This window comes from Protopterus annectens, chromosome 7.part0, assembly GCF_019279795.1.
Source record: "Protopterus annectens isolate FY-2018-M chromosome 7.part0, PAN1.0, whole genome shotgun sequence".
Classification (NCBI taxonomy): Eukaryota; Metazoa; Chordata; order Ceratodontiformes; family Protopteridae; genus Protopterus; species Protopterus annectens.
Genome location: NC_056739.1, coordinates 1,999,025,466 through 1,999,048,688, shown reverse-complemented (window position 1 = coordinate 1,999,048,688; position 23,223 = coordinate 1,999,025,466). Strand labels below are relative to the sequence as shown.

The window sequence follows — 23,223 nt, the reverse complement described above, 5'->3', positions numbered from 1 at the left end:
GTGTGTGTGTGTGTGTGTGTGTGTGTGTGTGTGTGTGTGTGGACTTCATTAACTTTGCATAAGAATCTTTGCCAGTGTGGTATCTTGTTTGCTGCAAGCAACTAAAATGTGGCAATCAGAGGCTCTGTGCTTTAAGTCCCACACTGCTGCCATATATAATCAGTGTGCCATGGAAGCATCAGTATGGTGTTTGATTCCCACCACTGGTACCAGTTATTTATTATATAAAGGGCAATTGGCCTTAAAGGTATATGATAAATGTACATTACTGCTTTTGAGTAATAGCCAGACCTGCCACACCAAAATGACTTCCACTCTACAGCTGTAACCAGTGGCTTTCAGGACTCACCCTTTTCAGACAGAGCCTGATACAATTTAGTGCAATCTTACTGATATTAATTAAAATATAAAGAGAATTATTTTGCATACATGTATCTTAAAATAGGGATAAATGGTGATTCTCCATCACTAACCCACTCCGGTAGCATTGTCGCCTCACAGTAAGACGTTGTCCTGTTCGATTCTCAGCTAGAGCATCTTCTGTGTAGAGACATGCGTGAATGGGCGTACCTTCGTTGAAGGTTGTGTGTCAGAGCTGGCAACTCGGCACGTAAAAATCTACTGCCAATTATTAGCGGACCGGAGTTCCGCTGTGGCGACCCCTAACCAAGAAAAGCCAAAAGACACAACAACACTGCACTGCCACCAATTAGTCAAAATTAACAGAACAAGAACAGACTTTATTGTTTAACATAAAATGCTAAAATTTAAACATTCAAATGGAAGCAATTAACTCAGAGCAGTCACCCTTCCAAGGATGAACACCACACAGTTTGCTGCACGGGTAAAATTCATAACTCTTTAAAGTAATAACTAAATAATTAGCCACAAGCTCAAAGTTGAATAACAATATTCTTTTGTTAAAATGAAATAAGTTGAGGCATTTCTGTTCTGTGTAAATATGCAACCAGTATAAATCTTGGACAAAAAATAAAAATAGAGCATTACAAAAACAGAAGATGTTCAGGAAATATCCAACATCTAGCCTAAAACCTACCTACTTTTGGCTAAAAGATATACCTCACCCTTACAGTTTCTGACTTTTCAGCATATTCTCAATTATTTATACCATTTTACACATTCTCTTTTACATATTGCATTTCACTGAAAAAGGCAATTACAGTGAAACTTTTTCTTAAAAGTTTCCTTGAGTCACTACAGTTTTAATACAACTTCATATATTTTTTCATTGAAAACAATCAGTTACATGTTTCACAGTTAGTTCTTCTCACACATTTCCTTCATTCCAAGATTCAAGCAAGATTTGTTTAAACATCCTCATGATGTGAAGCTGCACGATGCTCTGTGTTTTTGGTGATAGGATAGAACACTTTTGCCGCTTATGTGAAACCTCTTTGCTCTGATAGTTAACCATACCCTTTTGATAGTTTGTTGGTCCCCTGGCTCTACATGGTGCCCAGCAAGCTGGGTGAACCCTGACTGTATCTCCTATCTTAACAATGTTCACAAGCTTTGGACTACTCTTTTTTTTCTTTTTGTGATGCCTGGCCAATAGAAGTTTCACATAGGCACTTTTTGTGCACTTTATACTCATATGGCCTGAAAAAAATATATGATGGTATATAACTATAAATATTTGATGGTAGGCCATTGGTACTACCAACTGCTATATCACTTCATCACATAACCCCTCAGTAGGAGACTTCTTTCTATACAACAAACCTATTGTCCAGGATAGAGTCTCTCCTCTTTTGAAAATTAGGAGCCCATTTGGATATCTCCCAAAGGTTTTGTAAAGGGGTGGGGTTAGAGGACTGCACCTGCCATAACTCTTGTCTAATAGGTTCATAGGTTCATAGGTTCATACTAGGCTATCTGCCCTAGGGCATTTATAAGCCTAGCCAGAATGTGTTTGGCTTTCGCCACCCATTTTAAATTAATTTTGCTATGCCCTTTTTTGAGGTTAGTATACTGTGCCTCTGTCTAACAGTGACACAGAAGTGATACCCAGGGTAAACCTACGATCTCCCATCCACTCATCAAGATTCCTCTTGAAGAGAGTCAATGAGGGACTCTGCCTAACCTGGACTGGGATTTTATTCCAGAGTGAAGGGAGCCTCTGGGTTATGAATCTGTCCCTCCAGCATGTCCTATTTATTTCAGTGCTGAGGTTCAAGTCTCGAGCGTGTAGCTCGATAGGATTTGGATTTTCTGAGGTGCAGCATGTCCGTTAATTCCGGGTTGGACATGGCTTTATACGTCAGGCACAGATCGCCTCTGAACAGGCGGTATGCCACTGAGTAGAGCTGGAGTTTCTTTAACCGGGCAGCATATGGCATCTGTTTGAGCCCTTTGATCCTCTTGGTGAGGTACTTTTGGGGTCTTTCCAGTTGCTGCAGGTGTCTGGTAAGGTACATCCCAAAAGGGACATTGTACTCAATTATGGGCCTGATGAGGGATGAATAAAGAGGCACGATGACCTCCCCTGATCTAGATGTGAATCCCTTCATGATTAGGTGGGCTATATAAAATGTTTTTCCTTATCCTTAGTGTCCTGTGCAATTTTTTCTCTCGAAGCTGGCCTTAGACGATTTTATGAGTGCCCGTAGTTTTTTGCTAATACTGATCAGAGATGCCTTCCCATTTTGGAATTTTGCTCTATCATTTAGTAGCTTCCTCTTTCTATTGTATAGTTTGTTTATGGCTGGGGTCCACCAGACAGGACGTTTGCCTTTGGAGGATTGGGTCTTGGTTTTATTTGGGATCGCATGATCCATGCATTCCTGAAGGTGTTCATAGAATGCGTTTATAAAGGATTCTGCGGTCTGGGCCATATTTTCCACAGGCCCGGGGGCTTTGAAGGATTCCACCTCAGTTTTGAGGAGTGTGAAATTTGCTTTAGAGAAGTTTTTCACTGTGGTTTTCTGGGCAGGGGGTGGTGTCGGGATGTGAATATCCAGTGAGATTAGTTTATGGTCTGATCTTACCAGTGAGGGATACACTTCTGGTCTGGAGCATAGAGTCCCCATGTTGGTGATGATCAGGTCCAGTATGTTTTACCCTCTTGTGGGAGTGGTAACAAGTTGTTCCATAGCATCTGAGTTTATAAATTCTAGGAACCTTTGGGCTAGGGTGTTGGAGCTAGAGTAATGCTGCCAGCCTATGTTTGGGTAGTTGAAGTCACCCAATATAATGGTGTTTGGAGAGACCTTCATATTTTCCAGTGTTCTCAGGAAGGCCAAGTGGGGTTCCTGGGTTAGGGAGGGTGGTCTGTAGCAGGCTATAAACTGGAAGGCAGTTTTACCCACTGTTAGTTGCACATGGATAGTCTCTGATGCTTCGTGCTGTGCCACCAACCTGGAGGTGTGGGTATCTTTGACGAATATTGATACTCCCCCTCCTTTTGTGGGTTGGTCCAAGTTTTGGGGCTGAAAAGCCTGGTATGAGGTATAACCTGGTAGTGCTGGGGTGCTCTTGGGAGCCTTGAACCAGGTTTCTGTTACTGCACAGATGTCGATGTTCTCCATGCTAAGGAGAGTTTCGAGTGCATGCATCTTGAGGTTTAGACTTCTGGCGTTGAGTAGCATTACTCTTAGTTTCTTATCCCTTGTGATACCTATGGAGGTGGGTTTATCTTTTGAGCCTTGCCTTAAAAAGGCACTATGGGGGTAGCAAGAGCCTTATTACAAGGCTAACACTCCCTCTGGGGGGCTTTTTAAGTCTAGCTATGCTTCCCAAATGTATCTGATAAGGTTTGATACCCTAGGCTTATATTAAGGGGTATATGTAGGCTTGGGCATGGGTGGTCGAGCATTTATGGTCTGCTTCGGTCTAATAGAAACATAGTTGTCAGACCATGGGTAAATTTCCGATTCCATATCCACTAGTCCAAGTTACGCTTGAATTGGGTTAAGGAAGACATCTGCCTCACGTGGATGGGAAGCCTTTTCAGAGAAGGGTTAGACTCTAAAACACATACCTGTGCATGTCATACTTATGTTGCAGATGACGTTTGGGTCCCTAGATCAGGTAACTCTGATTTTTATTTCGGATGTGAAACAGGTCCATCAGAGTAGTTTGAGATCCTCCCCATTTGTCCTTTTAAAAGAAATGCAGCATTTTGTAGCTCAAATTTAGGCTCACTGTTATCAGCCATTTCTTCCCCTGAGGTAACTCCTTTCAGCGGGAAATCCAGTGCAATCTGCCAGCTGTGGCTGTGGTTCAGAATTCGCCTAGCTCTTTTTTTGAAATGACCACTTTACCCTCCTGTACTAGAGGTGTGAACACTTAACAGGTATCACCCTCTCCCCCGCTACCTTTCTTACATGATTGCCTCCTTACTTGTCTATCAGAACCATTGCCTATTAGAACATTTGCATGGATGTCATCAAACATGCCACTTGCTTGTATCCTTGTTTTGAACCTCAGTTCAAATGAACCCTGGCAAATTACACCTGAATAGATGTCCTCTCATGAACCTTCCTTGGCATGTAATGCTTCTCTCTTAAAACTACAGGCTTAGCAATATCATCTAATACAGTATCACTCTTAGCAAAACCTTCCCTACCAGGATAGGGTGCAGGCTTTTGTGAGAATCTGGAGCAGCTGCAGTTTCAAGTCTGCTTACCTCGACTGGGTTGATAATTTTATTAACCCCCCCCCCCCACACACACACACAAGTTTTTTTCTTCAACAATCACTGTCACTGTGGACATTTAAACCATCTGACACCAGAAACATTTTAGTACAAGACCTTAATGTTTTCCCTTTTTGCCTGTGTAATCTGCTCTGAGAATTCAGAACCCCAGTGTGTTCCCCTAATTCCTATATGTAGTGGTGGGTGCTCCCTTTTCATGCAGTTGTTCCTTGCTGGCTAGGTAGTGATAATCCTTTTTTCCAAATTTCCTCGGCAGTTTTACATACAAAACTATTGATTCCCTAGCCAGAATATCATGTTTTCATGCAAAATACCTTATAATAAGGTTGTATGACATTTCAAATCTAGTAAATTTACATCCACTCAAACACCTATGAAAATAAGTCCTTATTTTTGCAATAATGACTCTCACTGTCATTTGTCTTTCTTCTGTCCTCTCTGATTTTTTTTCCCTTACACTTCAGAATCCATTTTAAAATATGCAAATAAACATTGTTTAGCATTATCATAATTCAGACAATTCACGTGACATTTTGGACATAACATGCATTGACTGGCCTTTAAGCAGATCAGTTAAAGTGCCACCCATTGCCCCTGTGCAAACTCCTGCATAAAACTATGAAAGTCATCTTTCTGTCTAAATTGTGGAAAGAATTTGGTTTTGCTGCACCCTCCGCATTATTCATGTGCCTTTGATGAAGAGTGAGCACCTCCTTCTCACGCTAGTTCTTCTTTCTTCTCACACTTCCTTCTCCCTTTCCTGTGCTTCAGGCTGTTTAGTTCTCTCAGCTTCCTTTTCCTCCAGGCATTTCATCTCCACGTCTAGTCTGTTTAGTTCTAACTGAGATCTATGATCATATGGGGTTGAATTGAGTTGCTTTGCTTCATACTTTGCACCTACAGTCACTACCTGACTGACTGTAGTTTTAGTGGACTACATTTAATCTGCAGTTACGTTTGTTGTCATGTTTATTTTGTAGTAGTGGCATATGTAATTCTTTCAGTTCTTCATTCCAAAGTCATGTGACACTGGCATTTTCCATAGTCTACAGTGTACATTTCTGCCTACTTTGTAACTACACTAGCTAAAAAATAAAATGATTACTCTGTAAGATATACTGCTGCATATTTACCTTGTGGATGCAAGAATATTCTTTTTTTGGTGATCAGATTTGTTTTACAGGTTATGCAAGTCCAGGCTACATTATTCAACAACTACCTGCTAATTAGTATGTGGCAAATGGGTCTACAAATGCCACCAATTAATATGTGAAAGTTAGGGCCTACTGGTTTTAATTCCCGCACCACTGCCATCAGTATTTGATTTGACAAGAAAGCAGCAGTGTAAGGTTGACTTTAACCACTCATACCAGTTATTAAACAAGGGGTAACTGGCTTTAATGGTGTACAGTGAATGTGCACTTCTGCTTTAGTAATAGTCAGCATTAAAAAGAAGCTCCACACTACATAGCAACAGGTCAAAGTTGTAGTCAGTCTTTTCTTACTTCTCAAAATTGGGTACCAGATGACATGTAGCAACAGCACTGAAACCACGTACTGTAGTAAAACTTCTCAAAGACGTTGCACGGTAAGTGACCATATGCTTTTCTCCAAGTCTGGATAATACATGTAGACAGTAGCAGCAAACTCCCATGACCCATCCAATATGAACAAGACGCTTAACTATTAGATAGTCTCCTTTCTAGAACCCTGATATATGTTTTATCTGAGAGACCGATAAGGAAGGGCAAGTCCTTTAAAAGTGTCACCATCTTGTCCCCTTTCTAAAAATGGAAAGAACTACCCGTATTTGTTAGTCCACAGGTATATTCCTAGTCTTTAATGCAACATTAACCATAACACCCCAAGAATGTCCAGTGCCTTCAACATTTCCATCCAGATCTCATCTAGTCATGCATCCTGGCCAAAAAAGCAGTTTAATGCCATAGTGACCTAATCTACCAAACTTTATCAAATTCCATCATCTGATTCTAACATGCCTCTTCCAAATAGGAAATGCCCAGCAAATTGAGATGTTCTTCAAAGTTTTCCTCCCCCTCTCAACAGTATTCCCAGTTGAAGGCAATTTTTCTCCACACTCGCTGAAAACAGCTTGGAAAATATCGTACTTTCTTCTCCCGCATTGCCAAATTGTTTGCCTTAATTTCTTTGAAGCAATTTAAAAGTCATTCTTCATGACCTTGACAGACTCCACCTGCAGCCTGATCATTGTTTTGGTGGCTGCCACAGCTGCTGCCTTGCTAACTTATCAGTACTCATCAGTCAGATTTGTAGACCCCAGCTACCATTGCACAGAAGGTATCTTTTTTTAATCCTGCAGCTTTCTTTATTGCTGACATCCACCAGCAGGTCCTAGGATTACTGCTATGATAGATACTGACCACCATTTGGCCACAGGTGTTTGCTTCTAACTTATCTTTTGGGTTGATGTCTTGAACAGGGTGCATTCCAAATCCATATCCCTATTATCCCCAGATATACAGGTGCTACATTTAAAACCACTGAGGAAACTTGTGCCCCCACCTTGGGACCTCACCATCATGCTAGAAAAGCTCACTCTGCCTCACGTTGAGCCATCTCCATCTTCTACTTTCAGATTCTGCACTTGGAAAACTATCCTGTTGGTGGCTTGTACTTATGCTAGGCAAGCCTCAGAAATACAGGAACACGTGGCCATCCTAGGTTTTTTTTATTTTTTACAAGGACAGAGTATCCTGGAGGGTTAACCCCTCTTTCATGTCTAAAGTGTTGAACAAGATTTCTCTCAACCTGCTCATTTCTTTCTAAACCCACAGAACAAGTTGAAAGACTCCTACATTCCCTAATTATACAGTACACTGATAGCTGAGATTTTATTTGGATAAGAATAAATCTGTCTGTAAGTAAAACCAACTGTTTGTCTCTTTCATAGACTCCAGGCTGGGCCAGCCAGTGTCTAAACAAGCCATTGCAAGCTGGATCTCTAAGTCCAGTTCATTTTGTTACTCACACAATGTCAAACCCCTGCCCAGCTGCCCTTGAGCTCACTTTACCAGGGCAGTGGCCTCCTTGGGGGGCCTTATACATAGGGATGGATGCCAGGCTAATCCTCGAGGCTCCCACCTGGTCTTCTGCACACACTTTCACAAAACACTAGAGAATGAATACCTTTTCAAGATCCAAGGCTGAATTCACTAGGCCAATCCTGTTTAGACTCTTAGACAGTTCTCTCCATTCTCAACCATCGACCCTTCTGTTCCCTTGAACTATGGGAATCCTCCATCTGTTTGGACAGTGATCTCAGTCAGGACATAGTAGAACTGTGTAAGAACTTACCATAACAGAAGATGTTCTACTGGTCACTGTTGCTGTATTATATTCCCCTAAAGATACTATTGTCTCTTTTTTGCCCTATCTGGCAGACCCTAGGACCAAGGGGTCTCCACTACCCTTCTGCTTGGCCCCCTCCCAGCTGTGCAATCTATCAGATGTCTTCAGGCTAATAACATAGAGACAGGCTAAGGATTTATGCTCATACATCCACCAGTATATTCCTATGCTTGTGACCTGAAGTTATACACTGGACGTATACTGCAGGGAAATTTTAAGATTTGTACCCCAGACGGACATCAGCAGTAAAAACCCATCTGTTTTAAATACTGCAACAGTGATCAGTAGGGCATCAGCTGTTATGGTAAGTTCTTACACAACTGTACCTTCCCACTCATCCCCAGCCTGGTGTTATCTCTCTCTCAGCTCTGGCTTTTGCAAGAGCAATGCTAGGCATACACCAGCCAAGGTTTCTTCCTCAGGATAGGCACAGCCATCCTCCTGGCTAGCACCATCAGATGCCAACACCAATAAAATGAGCTCAGGTTGCTTGGGTGATGGTCAGGCCATTATCCCTAGATAGCACTGGATAGGCATAATATCTACTTTTTGATGTATTACCTGAAAGACTGCTGTTATTCCCAATAGTAATTTGTACATTCATGGTGTAACTTATTTTTTGAGAAGATTTTGTGCCTGTCAACAGTATTGTTTTCTCTCGCATTGTCCCTAATTTCATACATAGTATGTACTATTTATCAGACAGTAGACTGAACCTACATATCGATATATTAATGAATATACAAAATGCTGTTGTGAAACCATGTGTAAAAAGTTGCTAAAGGTGACAGCTGATGGCATAGTGGGATATCCAACTATAATGAGATGGAACATTTCAGTGACTTGAAACCTACTATGATAATGAGCGAATATGATTGAGCTGCTGTAGTTTTCTTGTGAATGTGTACCATTAGGACCAGAGAAGTATATGCATGTATCTACTCGATAGAGGCACCGGGAACTAATGCCAGGTGGCACTATGCCAGGGTAATTCTAAGGCTAGGCTTGTAAAGGCCCCAGGGCCATTAGCCTAGTACACACCTATGAACCTATATATATATATATATATATATATATATATATATATATATATATATATATATATATCTTACTATGTATTGTTACAGCAATCTACCCTGATGCCATTACCCAGTCACAAAATTTCAACTTCATCCAAAAAACATACAATTAACTGCTTTTACTTTCATTTTTTTAGGGACCTCAGGGACCCCCTGGACTGCCTGGACCTGTGGTAAGTTCTCTTCCACCTAGCTGTTGCTAAGCTTTTCATAATTTTAGGGCATGGGTTGACTTCATCCTGTATAACTTCTAAATTGTTATGAAACTTTAAAAAGTGATGAAATAGTTGCAGAAATAAAAGATGTGCATCTTGGGAGTCAAACCATGAGTATGTCCGATGAGTTGCAAGTTGTTTTCTGTGCCACATGTACCGCAGAGGCACCCAACATCTACTGATGACTAATTCTGATTATGCTCTTGTCAGGGCTATGGCGGCTGCAGTATCACTTTTTATGGACTTTACATCCAACATTTAATTAGCTGTGCCTAGGTATAGGCATTACACGTTTGAGTAAGTTAAACAAAATGCAGTATGCTGACCCTGCATTTTGCAGCACTGCATTCATTGATTGGTTTTGCTATGGAGAACTGGCTGATTCCTTGGGAAATCCACATTGTTCACTACATCTGTTGATAATTACTACAGCTTTCCTCATCTCTTTGTTAAGATCTGTCACTGATTTGTCTGCTCACTCTAGACCATGTCCTTATTCATTCATGTTCTTTTAATGGCTGACTATGGTGCTGAGAGAAGAAACACCAGTTGCCAAGAGACATATTTCTACCATGATTCTGAGCTGTTATGCACCATTAATGCTAATTTTCTTTAGTTGTCATTTATGTAATTGCAGCATCCCAATTTTGAAATTATGGGAAGCAGATTGCTCGCATGACAAATGTCATACAGTCTATGTCAGTATTTATAGAGTCATAAATTCATAGGTTAATCTGTTGCCTTTGAACTGTTTGTCTTCTGCCATAACCCCATGAAGATATTTCCCAATGAATAGATAGATAGATAGCTCTGTCTAGCAATCTATCTATATCTATATATATATATATATATATATATATATATATATATATATATATATATATGGAAACTTCATGTTCTGTAGAGAAATGGATGTCCAAATTAATACTAAAACAACATTTCTATGTTTTTATGTTCCTGTAAATAAAAGCTAAAAAAGGTTTTTCCTTTGGGGGTCATATGAGTCCCGTTGGACTCTCCCGTTTAAAACAATTAACATGATTAGTCATATCCCATTAATCTACTTTTTATTGTATTAATATGTTATTATTATGTAACATTATTAAAGTCAATTTTACATTTGCTTTTGAAATGCAAAACAAGTTTATTAAATCCATTAATTAGAAATATTAATATTTCTGCTAAAAGATATCTTATATAAAACATTTTAATACACACTCAAGTATATGCATACACATACTTTACTCATCTTAACTGTAATACATTATAAAATAATATATAATATAATACAATATATATTGTAAAGAAAAAAATGTCTGCCTCAAGTTCTTTAAGACCATTTCAGTTGTTTTCCCAAGGAGATGTAAAAATATATTAAGGCACCCAGGTCTACTCTGAACACTTTTCTACCAATGCATTTTGTATGATGAGATTATTTCATTTAAGGGAAAGCTCTACCCTGCCACTTGAAAAACATGTTTCAGTCTTTATAGTATAATATTCTGTACTATAGTAAGGCATTAGTATCACTCTGCTATTTTGTAGTTTATTGTACTTTCCTTTACCCACAAATCATCATCTGCAGGAATAATTTAGTTTTTCATAAATGTTTATCTTCTTCCCACAAAACATTTTTTGCCTGCATTGCATGACAAATTCTAGATGTAATAAACTAGGTATTATTTAAATTCTAGATGTAATAAACTAGGTATTATTTAAATTCTAGATGTAATAAACTAGGTATTATTTAAATTCTAGATGTAATAAACTAGGTATTCTTTAAATTCTAGATGTAATAAACTAGGTATTCTTTAAATTCTAGATGTAATAAACTAGGTATTATTTAAATTCTAGATGTAATAAACTAGGTATTATTTAAATTCTAGATGTAATAAACTAGGTATTCTTTTCTTCATTTAGACAAAGTAATAGTGCTGTGATTCACCGGCTTCCTAGACAGCCTTTAGAAGCCTCGTCATCTTTTCCTTTTCACTGACTGATCTCAATTTATTTCAGCCCTTTTCAACCAACATAGCTAAATTGCAGGATTTTATTAGAAAATCAAATCTGTAGCTCTTAAACAATTGCCATACCTTCAGCTCTCCCTGAGATGTTAGACATGTGAGTTCCGTTTAGCAGCTCTGTTCATTCAGTTGTGGCTAACAGTTGTCACTTCAAAGACATGGCAAGGTTTGTAGTACTTCAGACTTCCTTAAATTTAGTGACAAAAATTGCCCCTTTATTTAGTAGTGTTACAGCATAGTACATCTCTCATTTTGCTCATTGTTTTATGTTAATTTGGGTATTTAATAGCACTTTACTGGCCTCAGCAAGACAGTTTCATGCTGTAAAACAGTAGGAAGTGCTAATTCTAAGAGCTAAGAAATTTGGATGTTTGGTCTTTGCCAGGAAATCTGAAATATTTTCTCTTTGAAATGCTCTGTGGCAGAAAAAAATGGAATAAAGAAATTCAAATGTAATGAAGGCTTTTAAACAGTAAATAGCATGTAGATAATATTACAGGAAAAGATAAGGCTGCGATAAGGTTAAATGCATTGAAGAACAGAATTTTCCTTTACCAAATGGCAAAAACCTCTGAGTCTAATCACTGGAATAAAACTGGATGATTATAAGTAATGGCAGCCATTAAAATACATAGTATTTTAATGAGTGTGGCCTTTACTAAAATAACTCCTTTCCACTTTTTGGCAATGTTCCTGTATGAAACCAGAGTGATACCCAAACTTCTCTTTTTTCCACATGCCCTCATATACTTTATACTAACTCTCTTATTTTATCTGTTTCAAACCAATATTTCCAATTCATACATTAGCCTGTATTGGTCTACAGCTCTCTGTACTTTAATGTACTATTGTTTAATATGCTCATCTTAATATTTCCTTTCTTTTGTGACTGTGGAAAGGGAAGCCTTTATCTTCTGCCACTAATACTACCATTTTTTTTCTTTTCATATTCATTTTTCATTTATCTTGTATATTTTTTCTTTTTCTTTCATACTTATCTTAAATACATTTATATTTTATAATGTCTGTAGGTTGTTTATCCAACTGGAACTCTCCCCACAGTTTCTTGGGTAATAAACTTCGTCAGCATCTGTGTCTGTGTAGAGTTGGCCTAAAATGGTGCTCTATGTTGCAATACTTAGGTGCTTCAAAAACACCTCCCCAAACCAATCAGATCTCATTGTGGTGGCATTCTATTTTAGAGCTGTGTCCGGAATCCTAAGAGTAGAGATTTTTAGTCCAAAACCCTCTTCTCCCTCCTCCCTCCCCCATTTAATGTCTGTCAGCTGGCTGATTGCTCACTATGGACTATATGCAGGCCAGCTTTGAGTAATGTGCAAGTTACTTTTCGTTTTACTGCTTCAATTTGTCTTAACCTTATTAAATTGAATTTTATGTTATTGTCTGTTCATGTTACATATTTAATTGTGATGGTATCTGATATATTTTCCTCAAGTTGTGCTAATAGTACTGTGGTCTATTCTGATTTTCATTTTGTGATAATAATGTTTATCAGATTGAAAAAACAAAATTCTGTAGATTATTTTGATGTTTATATTTTTCTCTTACCATTGTGTATTTATCCTGTGTAAAATTGTTGTAATTTGTATCTTCTGGAGCTTTTCTCCCCAATTATCTGCTGAAAATGTGTTCTTGCCTAGTCAGACTTTCCTGGTAAACAAATAAACAAATAAATCAATAGTTCTCTTTCTCCTCCTAGTATTTATATAAAACCAGTTGTATTGAAGCAGACTGAAAGTTTTATTTGTTGATAAAACGTTAAAATAAAATGGTTGGAAGAGGGATGGGTAGAAGCAGAAGTGGAGAAGAGGAGAGATAGTTGGTGGGCAAGGAAGGCCGGGAGACTAAGCTGTTGACTTGAAAAGTAAAAGACCAAAGCAAAAAGGTTCAGATTAAGGAAATGAGGCGAATGGTGGTTAAGACTGTAGATATCAGGGAGGCTTTACAGAGACGTATATAAAGAAACTGGGTAACAGTTTAGGTATTTAAAGAATTACAGAGAAAAAACTTTCAAGAAGAGATCCAGTTTGACTTGCATGGGAAGGACAGATATTCAAAGAGATTAGGTGTAAGAAGTAGGGAGGTAGCAGGGCCAGAATGTTTCTTCATTAATTACTATATGTTGACTGCATCAGTGGTAGGTAGAGTTTTGGTGGGAGTGGTGAAAGAAGTAATGGTAATGGGTGACCTACTTGTCTCATAAAAAATGAGGTGATTATTGTCTTACAAAAGGAAAAGGGGGGGTGCAAAGGATCCAGTCAATGTCTGACAAATTTCACTATGTAACACTGATGTTAAATTGTTTGCTAAAGTGATGAAGATGAGGCTGGAGCAGGAGCAGATGCAATTGGAAGATCTGCAAGTAAGCTTTATCAAGTGGCATTCATCCACTGATTACTTGAGATTGCCCTTAAATATACTTGTGTGGGTGGAACTAAAGTGGCAGTGAAGGGCATACTGCTGATAGATGTTAAGAAGACTTTTAATTGGTGTGGGGTAGTCATTGGGAAGTGTCAGTGATTGAAAGGAATTCAGTAAATATATGAAGGGCCTTAGATAAGGATTGTAATGAATGTAGGTGGGGGGGGGCAGAAAAGGCTAAATTAGCCAAGTGAATAAGGTAAGGATAAACACTCTATTTTTAATTCCAGTGAAAAATTTTAAAACACAAAGTCTATCAGCCAGATTCAGTAAAGACTAAACAGTCCGTATACACTGTATGGGCATTGCGTCACTACACGCACACGGCAGTGCACTGTTTTGTATTCATTAAGCAACTCTACACGCACAGCCGTGCAAACAAGTTGAACACTGTGGCATGGAAATTACAGCATAAGCAGCTGAATTGTATGCTAATCAACCAATCTATAATGGAAGGGATATTCAACAAGCTATAAAGCAACCATGTAGACTCAGTGCTGGTTTTCCCTGCAAATTCCAAACCTATTGGAATACAGCCACGAAAAAGGAGTCTACACAGAAACAATGTTAGGGGCTGGTGTTGCTTTAATTCATGTATAGGTGCAACAGTTTGAAGTCTATGCTGCTGCTGCTGCTAATAGACCAAGGTCAACAAGGAGAAGAGTTTTCAGACCCCAGGTAACTTATCACAACCTACATGATGTGGAAATTGTAGAGCACTATAGGGTGGACAGAGACACAGACTACAGGAACTCTGCAACCTCTATCATCCTCAACTCAGACCCAGGGCAAACCAACGGGAGCCCATCCCAATGGAGACAAAGGTATGTGTTGCACTTAGAATTTTAGCTACAGGTACCTTTCAAAGAACAACAGGGGACATGCTGGAGGGTGTCACAGGCATCAGCATCCACGTTCCTCTATCAGTTCCTGAATGCTATGCTCCCGCATGCTAGTAACCACATATATTTTCCCTGTACCCCTAAAAATAAGGCCAGAAATATGCAGAAGTTCTACCCTGTAGCACATTACCCTGAAGTACTGTGTGCCATAGATTGCACACATGTAGAAATTAAGGCACCACCTAGGGGACAGGGAAGGTGCTACATTAATAGAAAGGGCTTCTACGCTATTAACTGCCAAGGTGTGTGTAATGCCAGAGAATCCTCTTGAACATGTGTGCTGCCAACCCAGGTAGTTACCATGACTCATATATCTGGTACACCTCCCAACTGTATCAGATGTTGACTAGGGGATATATCCCACAGGGTCACTTACTGGGCAGTGCAGGTTATGCAATGGAACCATGGCTGATGACACCAATCAGAAATGCACACACATCTGCTGAAGAACACCACAATGAGGCACACTCTCAAACCAGAAATATCATAGAGCATGTGTTTGGGCTGCTGAAGTCATGGTTCTGGTGCCTAGATATATCTGGGGGAGCCCTGCAGTACAATCTATGTATGTGAACTGAAATATTCACAGTATATGCCATCCAGAGAAAACAGCTTCAGCAAGATCAACAAGGGGAAGGGGCACACATCCCACCACCAATGGCAAGGTCACCACAGCCACATGCAGGTGAGGAGTCAGAGGGGGAAGCAGCAGCTTCTGTGGGTGTAGGCAGATGTAGGTCTGCTCAATATGCCCTCACATTGACTAAGAGACAACACATAGTACACTCACTCATCACCTAAGGGCCTAAAACCTTCCTGCTACCCACATACATATAGTAACATTGATGTCAGGCAACACTCACAACCTTTACCTACCCTTGTAATGGCTGTGTACTGCATGCACCAGACAGAGTCAGCCCCAAACTAAAACTGTTGCAACTGCTGGATATATAAGGTAAATGTTGAACCTGGAGTGTATTGTGTAATAATATGAATGACTGCCATATCTTTGCATGTTGTTACTTGGTAGTGTAAGCAAGTAAAAGGTGGGAGATTTGTACAGAAATTACCTTAACATGAGACAGCAGAGACTTATTTGACTTATATGAGTCCATTACAAAGTAGTAGGTCTCAGGTATCAAAGATTCACACAGTCATACTTCTCAAAAGTAGTGATAGTAATTGTATGCCCACAGTTTAGCACCATAAGTTTGTACTGGAAAATCATTAAGGAGAGAATTAGAAAGTAATGATACACATTTCAGTTTCAGACTTCACAACCGTCACAACATCATTAACAATAAAAATGGAAAAGTTTTGATGCTATCAACTATCTAACTTTCTGAGACCAGTATAAGTCAAAGGTACAATTACAATTTAACATCACAAATACAGATATATCAAGCACTAAATCAGCTATGCACCCTGAGCATCAGACACAAAGCTTATGTATCCCTGAATCCAAAAGATAGAAAACATGGATATGGCACAGTTATCATCACTTGCACAGGGTGTTGTGTCAGGGAGCAGAAAGCCTAGGTTGACACAAAAGGTCAATGAGTGTGTCTGTGAGTAAGAAAGAGATTTGGATAAAGTAACTAATGGCCAGTAAGACAAAATTAGTTTTAAGCTTCCTGGTTGAACCATGTAACTGCTGTGTGTGTCTGTATGGGTCCTCCAGGTGAAATTGGATGTGAGTGTCTGTATGAACACAGCCAAGCTCTATGCTAGCTGTACATCTTGGTATGTTGGACAGGTGTGAGCCATGCATTGTAGAGGTGGTCAGATAGACTGCTGTTCCCTGAACATGACTGATGTCTGCTGGATGAGCTCCCCTCACAAGGACGCCCAGGACCATGACCCCATGGCCTGCCGTGTCTGGGTGTGGACAGCCCATGAACATGACTGATGTCTGCTGGATGAGCTCCCCTCACAAGGACGCCCAGGACCATGACCTTGTGGCCTGCCATGTCTGGGTGTGGACAGCCCAACCACTGATGGAAGTATTGCCACTATGGAAGCGTGATCAGGCAAGGCCACTTTGGCTAACAACAGATGATGTGGCTGATCTACAACCATGAGGATCCTGTCTCCCTCCCAGCAGACATTGCATCACAGATACCACCCATTTGAAAGTATCACTCATCCAATCCACTGAATCAGCAACATAATTGGATGGGAAATAGGAAATTCACCCTGGGGATCACTTCTGTAGCTCTGCTCAACAGTGGCACAGGAAAATAATTTTCTTGGGTGGCAAAAGCCAGGGTACCTTTTTGGCTGGGCTTGTATCGGCCCCAGGGCCAATAGCCTAGTACCTACCTATGGTGGAGGCAGTCACTCATGTCAGCCTGCTCCACATCTACAACCGTAAACATTTCTCTGGAGGACCTATGTAAACATGCCTGTGCATCCATGATGGCCCTAAACATATGTTGAACAGCACTGGAAGAAACACCTGGAACAGGTGGAGGATGGACTGCACGTCTCCTCTGAGCACCCCTAGCAACCCTCCTGCATGGCAACTCATGCACATTTTGGCTACACCCAGAGTCAATAGGCACCTAAACCACAGTAACCACACTTCCCTGACTGATTGTCTCACCCTCCATCTCTCCAGTATCTTGGGCTTACTGGAATGGGTAGGCATAGGCCTACTGGCTGTGTCTGATGGAATTTTATTTGAAGGCTATATGTCAACTTCAGTGTCAAATTCAACCTTTGCACCCTCCCCAGACTGTGCCTCTGTTTGGTCACTATCATCATCAGAGTCTGCTGATACTCTGACATGAGGTGGTAGAAGTCTCATACTCTCACTGGCAGGATCACCTGTGATAATAAGCAACATACACAGGAAAAAATAATACCTACACTACTATACTGCAATATATGCTAACAAAATAACAGAGGTGCCACTATTAGATAGCACAGCAAACATACAACAGTCCTGGCACCAACATCACATACTAAAATATTTATTTGAACTGCTCATCATTGCTGACATAAAAATGTTTGGCTTACCATGTGTAGATGATTTTATGCTCCCAGTGCCAGATAGTCCTGTAAGACATTAAGCAAAAGGTAAAGACAACATCATCACTATTAAAAGTAACACAGGGGGTAAAACATTTTGCCCTTTATATGGCCATTAACTATACTTTCAACAAGAACTTGGATGACAAGCCCAACCTAAGCCCCATATGTAATCAATCATAATATGTTGGTAACTGTAGCAATCTTCAACCCCGCCCCCAACCAATTCTTGTTAAACAGAACAAACATATTGATGTAAATATTTTACTATACAATAGTATTTAATAATTGAGATACAAAATCCTACCTGGAAGCTCCTCCTGGGACATGCTTGCTGTCCCTAAAACAGTAGCACCAATGTCAAGGACATACTGTTCTGCACTTTCCAGGGAGCTGTCTGGATCTCTGACAGCGGACATGAACTCATTTGCTGTTAGTAGTGGCTGTGTAGCAGCCCCCCCCCCAATACCCATCTGATCATGGTCACTGCAGCTGCTCTCCTCCGTGCAGATAAAATCATGTCAGTGACCCTGTGGCACACCTGATCATATTTCCTTTTGTGTCTGCCTACTGCATTGACATCTGCAACTCTCTCCTGCCAAATATGCATTCTGCCTGACATATCTCCACATCCCCTGTCAAGCAGAAAGGCACCATGTTACTTAAAAGCTTCCACAATGACCTGATTTTCAGTATCACAGAAGGGGCAGGGATAGAGATGCCTGGGTGTCATAGTCCTAGGTGTCCTAAAACACAACAGAAGGATAATACATATAAGTATCACATAACTACAAAATAACTGTTCCCAGATAAATCAGAAATTGTGGCATTTTAGTATTACCTACTGGGGAAAGATAAAACAGTCTAGAAATATGAAATATGAACAACAGGTTGGATGCCAAATAAAGGGAGAGTAACAATAGCAACATATCCTTGTTGGTGCCATAACAGAAATGCAGCTTTGCTCCCCCCACCCCCAAAAGAACAGGCAAATGGCACATTTTGCTAACAAACCATTACCGAAATGCAAAACGTGCTATCAAATGAAATGTCCCTGAAACATGTCTACAGATTTTACACAGAACATTCCATTTTAAGGTACTGCCAATCGTGTATACCTGTGAAATTCCCTGACAAACATGCCCATGCCATCAGTACACTTCTAACTAATGCAGACAGATAAAAGTCTAGCATTTGCTAATCAAGATATATTTATATTTATATATATATATATATATATATATATATATATATATATATATATATATCTTTATATTTATATATATATATATATATATATATATATATATATGTATGGGATCCAGTCACTAAAACGAATTTCGCAAGTGTACTTCCGCGAAAGTGCATTTTGTCAAAAATGCACTTTCATGTGAGGATAAAAATAAGAAAGAAAGAAAAAAGTTATAAAAACATGCAGTTTGCATGTAATCTTAGTTGTACATCAACATTTAGTGTTGACGTACAACTAAGAAAACTACTGTTGAGATCGTGGTACAGTGGGTATAAGGGATTATTCCCTTTTCCCCACTGTAGTGCGATTTCAGAGTGAGAATATTAAAGTAGGGGGTGTGGGGGGATCTACTTTTCTTTTTCGAACAAGTGTAATTTAGATGAAGAAAAGTAGATCCATATATATACATATATATATATATATATATATATATATATATATATATATATATAAAACAGATTTTTCTGAATGACATTTCAACATATGCAGTATACAGCTGAAAAATGCAAGCATATCTTCTGAAGTTCAATAATCTTCTGTGCAGATATGTACAAAAGTAATAGCCTCTTTTCTGCTCCCCACATAAACAAGTCTCCTCACCTTCAGGTTCCCTAGCTACATGGTGTAGATTCAGGGCTGTCAGCACAGTGAAGATACGAGTCTATATTAGAACACCGAGCATTAAAAATGTAGAGTGTTCTAATATCGAACCCTACCAATCGAAAATACCAAACATCGAATGCTCAGAATAGCAAATTTTTTCCTAGGAAAAAAAATTGCTGTTCTAAAACACATACACACAACACAAGCACACCAAACAAACAGCAGTCCACACACACCTAAAATCTTACACCTAACCCTACACTAAACTATACACACACCACTAACTATCCACTTACCTTAACCCAAACCCTAACCCTAAGGTCTGTCACTATCACACATTCACCTCACCCGCGCCCTAACCCTAACTCACCTAACCCACCCTAACCTTCATGTCCACACAATCGCACAAATACCTAACCCACGCCCTAACCCTAACTCACCTAACTCACCCTAATCCTCATGTCCACACAGTCGCACACATATCTAACCTGCACTCAATCGCAAACTTACCTGAACCCGACCTATAACTTTCCAACAGAGCACTGAAAATACAGAAGCAACAGAAACGGACAACCAAATTCTTTCCCTAGGAAAGAATTCGGTTTTCTGCTTCTTTGAAATTTTCAGCGTTCGCTGAAAATGGGTCGATATTAGAACACTCAACATTTTAAATGTTTGGTGTTCTAATATAGACCCGAAGATACAAATGAGGTGTGAACTCATAAGAATTACTGAATCACAAATATTTGGTTCCATGTAGGAGATGTAAAACTAGTGCTGGCACTCCATCAGTGTTTGTTGCTAATGGATTGCAGCTGTGAATGATTACTGGTAGGGAGAATGAAAACACAACAGCAATGCAGAATGCCCTACCTCCAGTGAGGTATAGAAGTCATTTTATCAGTAGAATTTGTGAACACATGCTAGACATAAGAAATGGGAAGACAACAAATAGATTATTTAGGCATGTCCAACTTTTTAAAGAACATAAATTCAGTTTTTATTATTGGAGCAGGTCAATAACAATTTAAGAGGTTACATCACGAAAGATCATCATGAAAGATCATTTAAGTAAAAGTGAATTGGTGTGGCAATTACAATTCAATGCCACTTGTCATCCAGGGTTGAATGACTCAGTCTCGAATATTTAGATGGTTGATTAAATGTATTTTTAGTGAGCTGTTTAACAAGTCTTTTAGAAGTGTTAAATTAGTAATTAATGTGTATAAGTTATTGGTTGGGAAGAAACATGTGATTTATTTGATTTTATATTTAATCTAGTAAATTAAAATGTTTTATCAGTTCTGATGACTTATCTTATGGAACAAAAGCACTTAAATACACGGAATAAAATCAAAGTTTTTATTGGAATTATCTCAGTGTCATTCTGAATGGTGCAGGTCATTTTTATGAACAGAACATACTGGAAAGACCGTTATATCTCCCGGTGATTGACACTCCTCTGTATTAGGCTCCCACTGCATGTGAAGCAGTGCTCCTCAATGACCCTATTCAAGTGCAGAATTGACAACTGGATGGGTGATTATAAATTCACCCAAGGGGTGGCACCAATGTCCCCTCATGGACAGGGCCAGTCAGTGCCGATCACAAAATCACTCTGCTAACAACGAACATCTAACAATGCTCAATGAGGGTACTTGAGTTTTAACACAGCTAGAATTATAAAGACCCCAGAGATATTAGCCTAGTAATGTCCTAGAAACCTCTGAAGCCATGAACCTATGCAGGCCTCCCATCATCTTCTGTCCTGCATCCAGTGCTGATATCAACACTATAAGTTGTCCTGTAGCCTTGTAAAAATCAGACTTGTGCCATGGCACTTAAGTAAAGTACTGAGTTCTGTAGTCTGTGTTCTTAGATAGGTAGGGGTTCTGTTCTCACTGCAATCAAGTAAGTGTGTGTGTGTGTGTGTGTGTGTGTGTGTGTGTGTGTGTGTGTGTGTGTGTGTGTGTGTGTGTCTGTCTAGCCAGAACAGCAGAAGTATGTATCCTACAGTTCCAGTGCCATGGATGACAGCATTTTGATACTTGCACATGCTTAGACATACATTTCATGCAGGCCTCCCAACATCTTCTCTCCTACATACCCTGTTGATGTCATCCACTATAAGTTGACCTTCAGTCTTATAAAAGTCAGACTTGTACTGTGGTGCTTGCATAAGCTACTGAGTTCTGTAGCCTGTGTACTTAGATAGGTAGGGGTTCTGTTGTCACTGCAGTCAAATGGAGTGTGTTTGCATGCAAGTGCACACTTGCTTGACATTACAGATAGCCTTTTATACCCACATGTTGGGCACTGTTATTGCCATATTCTCCTCATCGGATACTGATGATGTCATCAGCTATAAAGTATTGTCTGAGACACTCCAAATCAGACTTGAGCTGTGGCTCTTGCCTTAAATACAGAGTTCTGTAGTCTGGGTAGTAAGATAGGTAGGGATTCTATTCTCACTGCATTCAACTGTGTGTCTGTGTGTGTGTGTGTGTGTGTGTGTGTGTGTGTGTGTGTGTGTGTGTGTGTGTGTGTGTGTGTGTGTGCGTGCACTTCCTTGACATTACAGAGAGCCTTTTACACCAGCATGTGGGACACTATTATTGACATATTCTCCTCACTAGACACTGCTAATGTCATTAGCTATAAAGTGTTGTCTGAGACACTCCAAGTCAGACTTGAGCAGTGGTGCTTACATTAAATAAAGAGTTCTGTAGTCTTTGTACACTGTTATTGCCATATTCTCCTCACCAGTCATTGCTGATGTCATCAACTATATCTGATTTGTGGATGTGCACTCTTCCCACTATGGCAGGGATACAGGCTGTCCTGGAGGCCAGGAGGAAGTCACCTCATCCAATACAATACAGATTACAGTGACATGGATTTCAGTCTATCCACATACATCATGGCATGGTGAGTAACCCCTGTGGTCTCCCCAGCTGCTGCATGTTTCTGGTGAGGTATATGCAGAAGAGAGCATTATAATCTGTATTAGTGTTCTGATAAGGTTTGAGTGCAGTACTTTCATATAAACCTGAGATCAGAATACAATTGCATGACTTATGATGTGCACAACATAGGCTTTCAATACCGGTGTGGACACTTGGTGGTCAAAGTTCAGATTGCTGTGTCCATATGTACCCAGTGCTTGCATCACTGGGTTTCAGCATAGCAGGACTATGCTGTAATTAACAGGGAATTCCACTTTGCAGAAGGACAAAATAAAGACACATTTTTGCATTTATTTGTAGACCACATGACTTTGTTAGCAATCATTTGTCTGTGTTAGCCCCTCCTGTAGTATGTTATCATCATAGGTAGACTCAGTGATTGTGCACGGCATGCAAGAATCATCAAACAAATATATATAAATACGGCCATATACTTTACCCTGAACTGTTGAGAAATAGATTCCAAACAGTAAAGGGCCAAGCACAGATCCCTGGGGTACGCCAATGGTGGCAGCTCTACTGGTACAGGTTGATTCACCAACTTTCACAGTATTCTGTCAGTGAGGAAGTTGGTTACCTATCTAGTGATGTAAGGTTTAACCCCCAGCTGGCAAAGATTCTCAATGATACCTGTGTGGG

The 23,223-nt window shown here is 39.7% G+C and overlaps 1 protein-coding gene across 3 annotated transcripts in view; it reads left to right on the top strand.

The window, feature by feature from the left end:
* LOC122807296 (collagen alpha-1(VII) chain-like) overlaps nt 1–23,223 on the top strand; it is a gene marked incomplete at its 5' end in the record, with an annotated part of 1,562,855 nt that overhangs the window by 948,076 nt on the left and 591,556 nt on the right. For all 3 annotated transcript variants that reach the window (XM_044078425.1, XM_044078422.1, XM_044078423.1), the window contains 1 exon segment: nt 9,285–9,320. In XM_044078425.1, the coding sequence (XP_043934360.1) occupies nt 9,285–9,320 (36 nt within the window).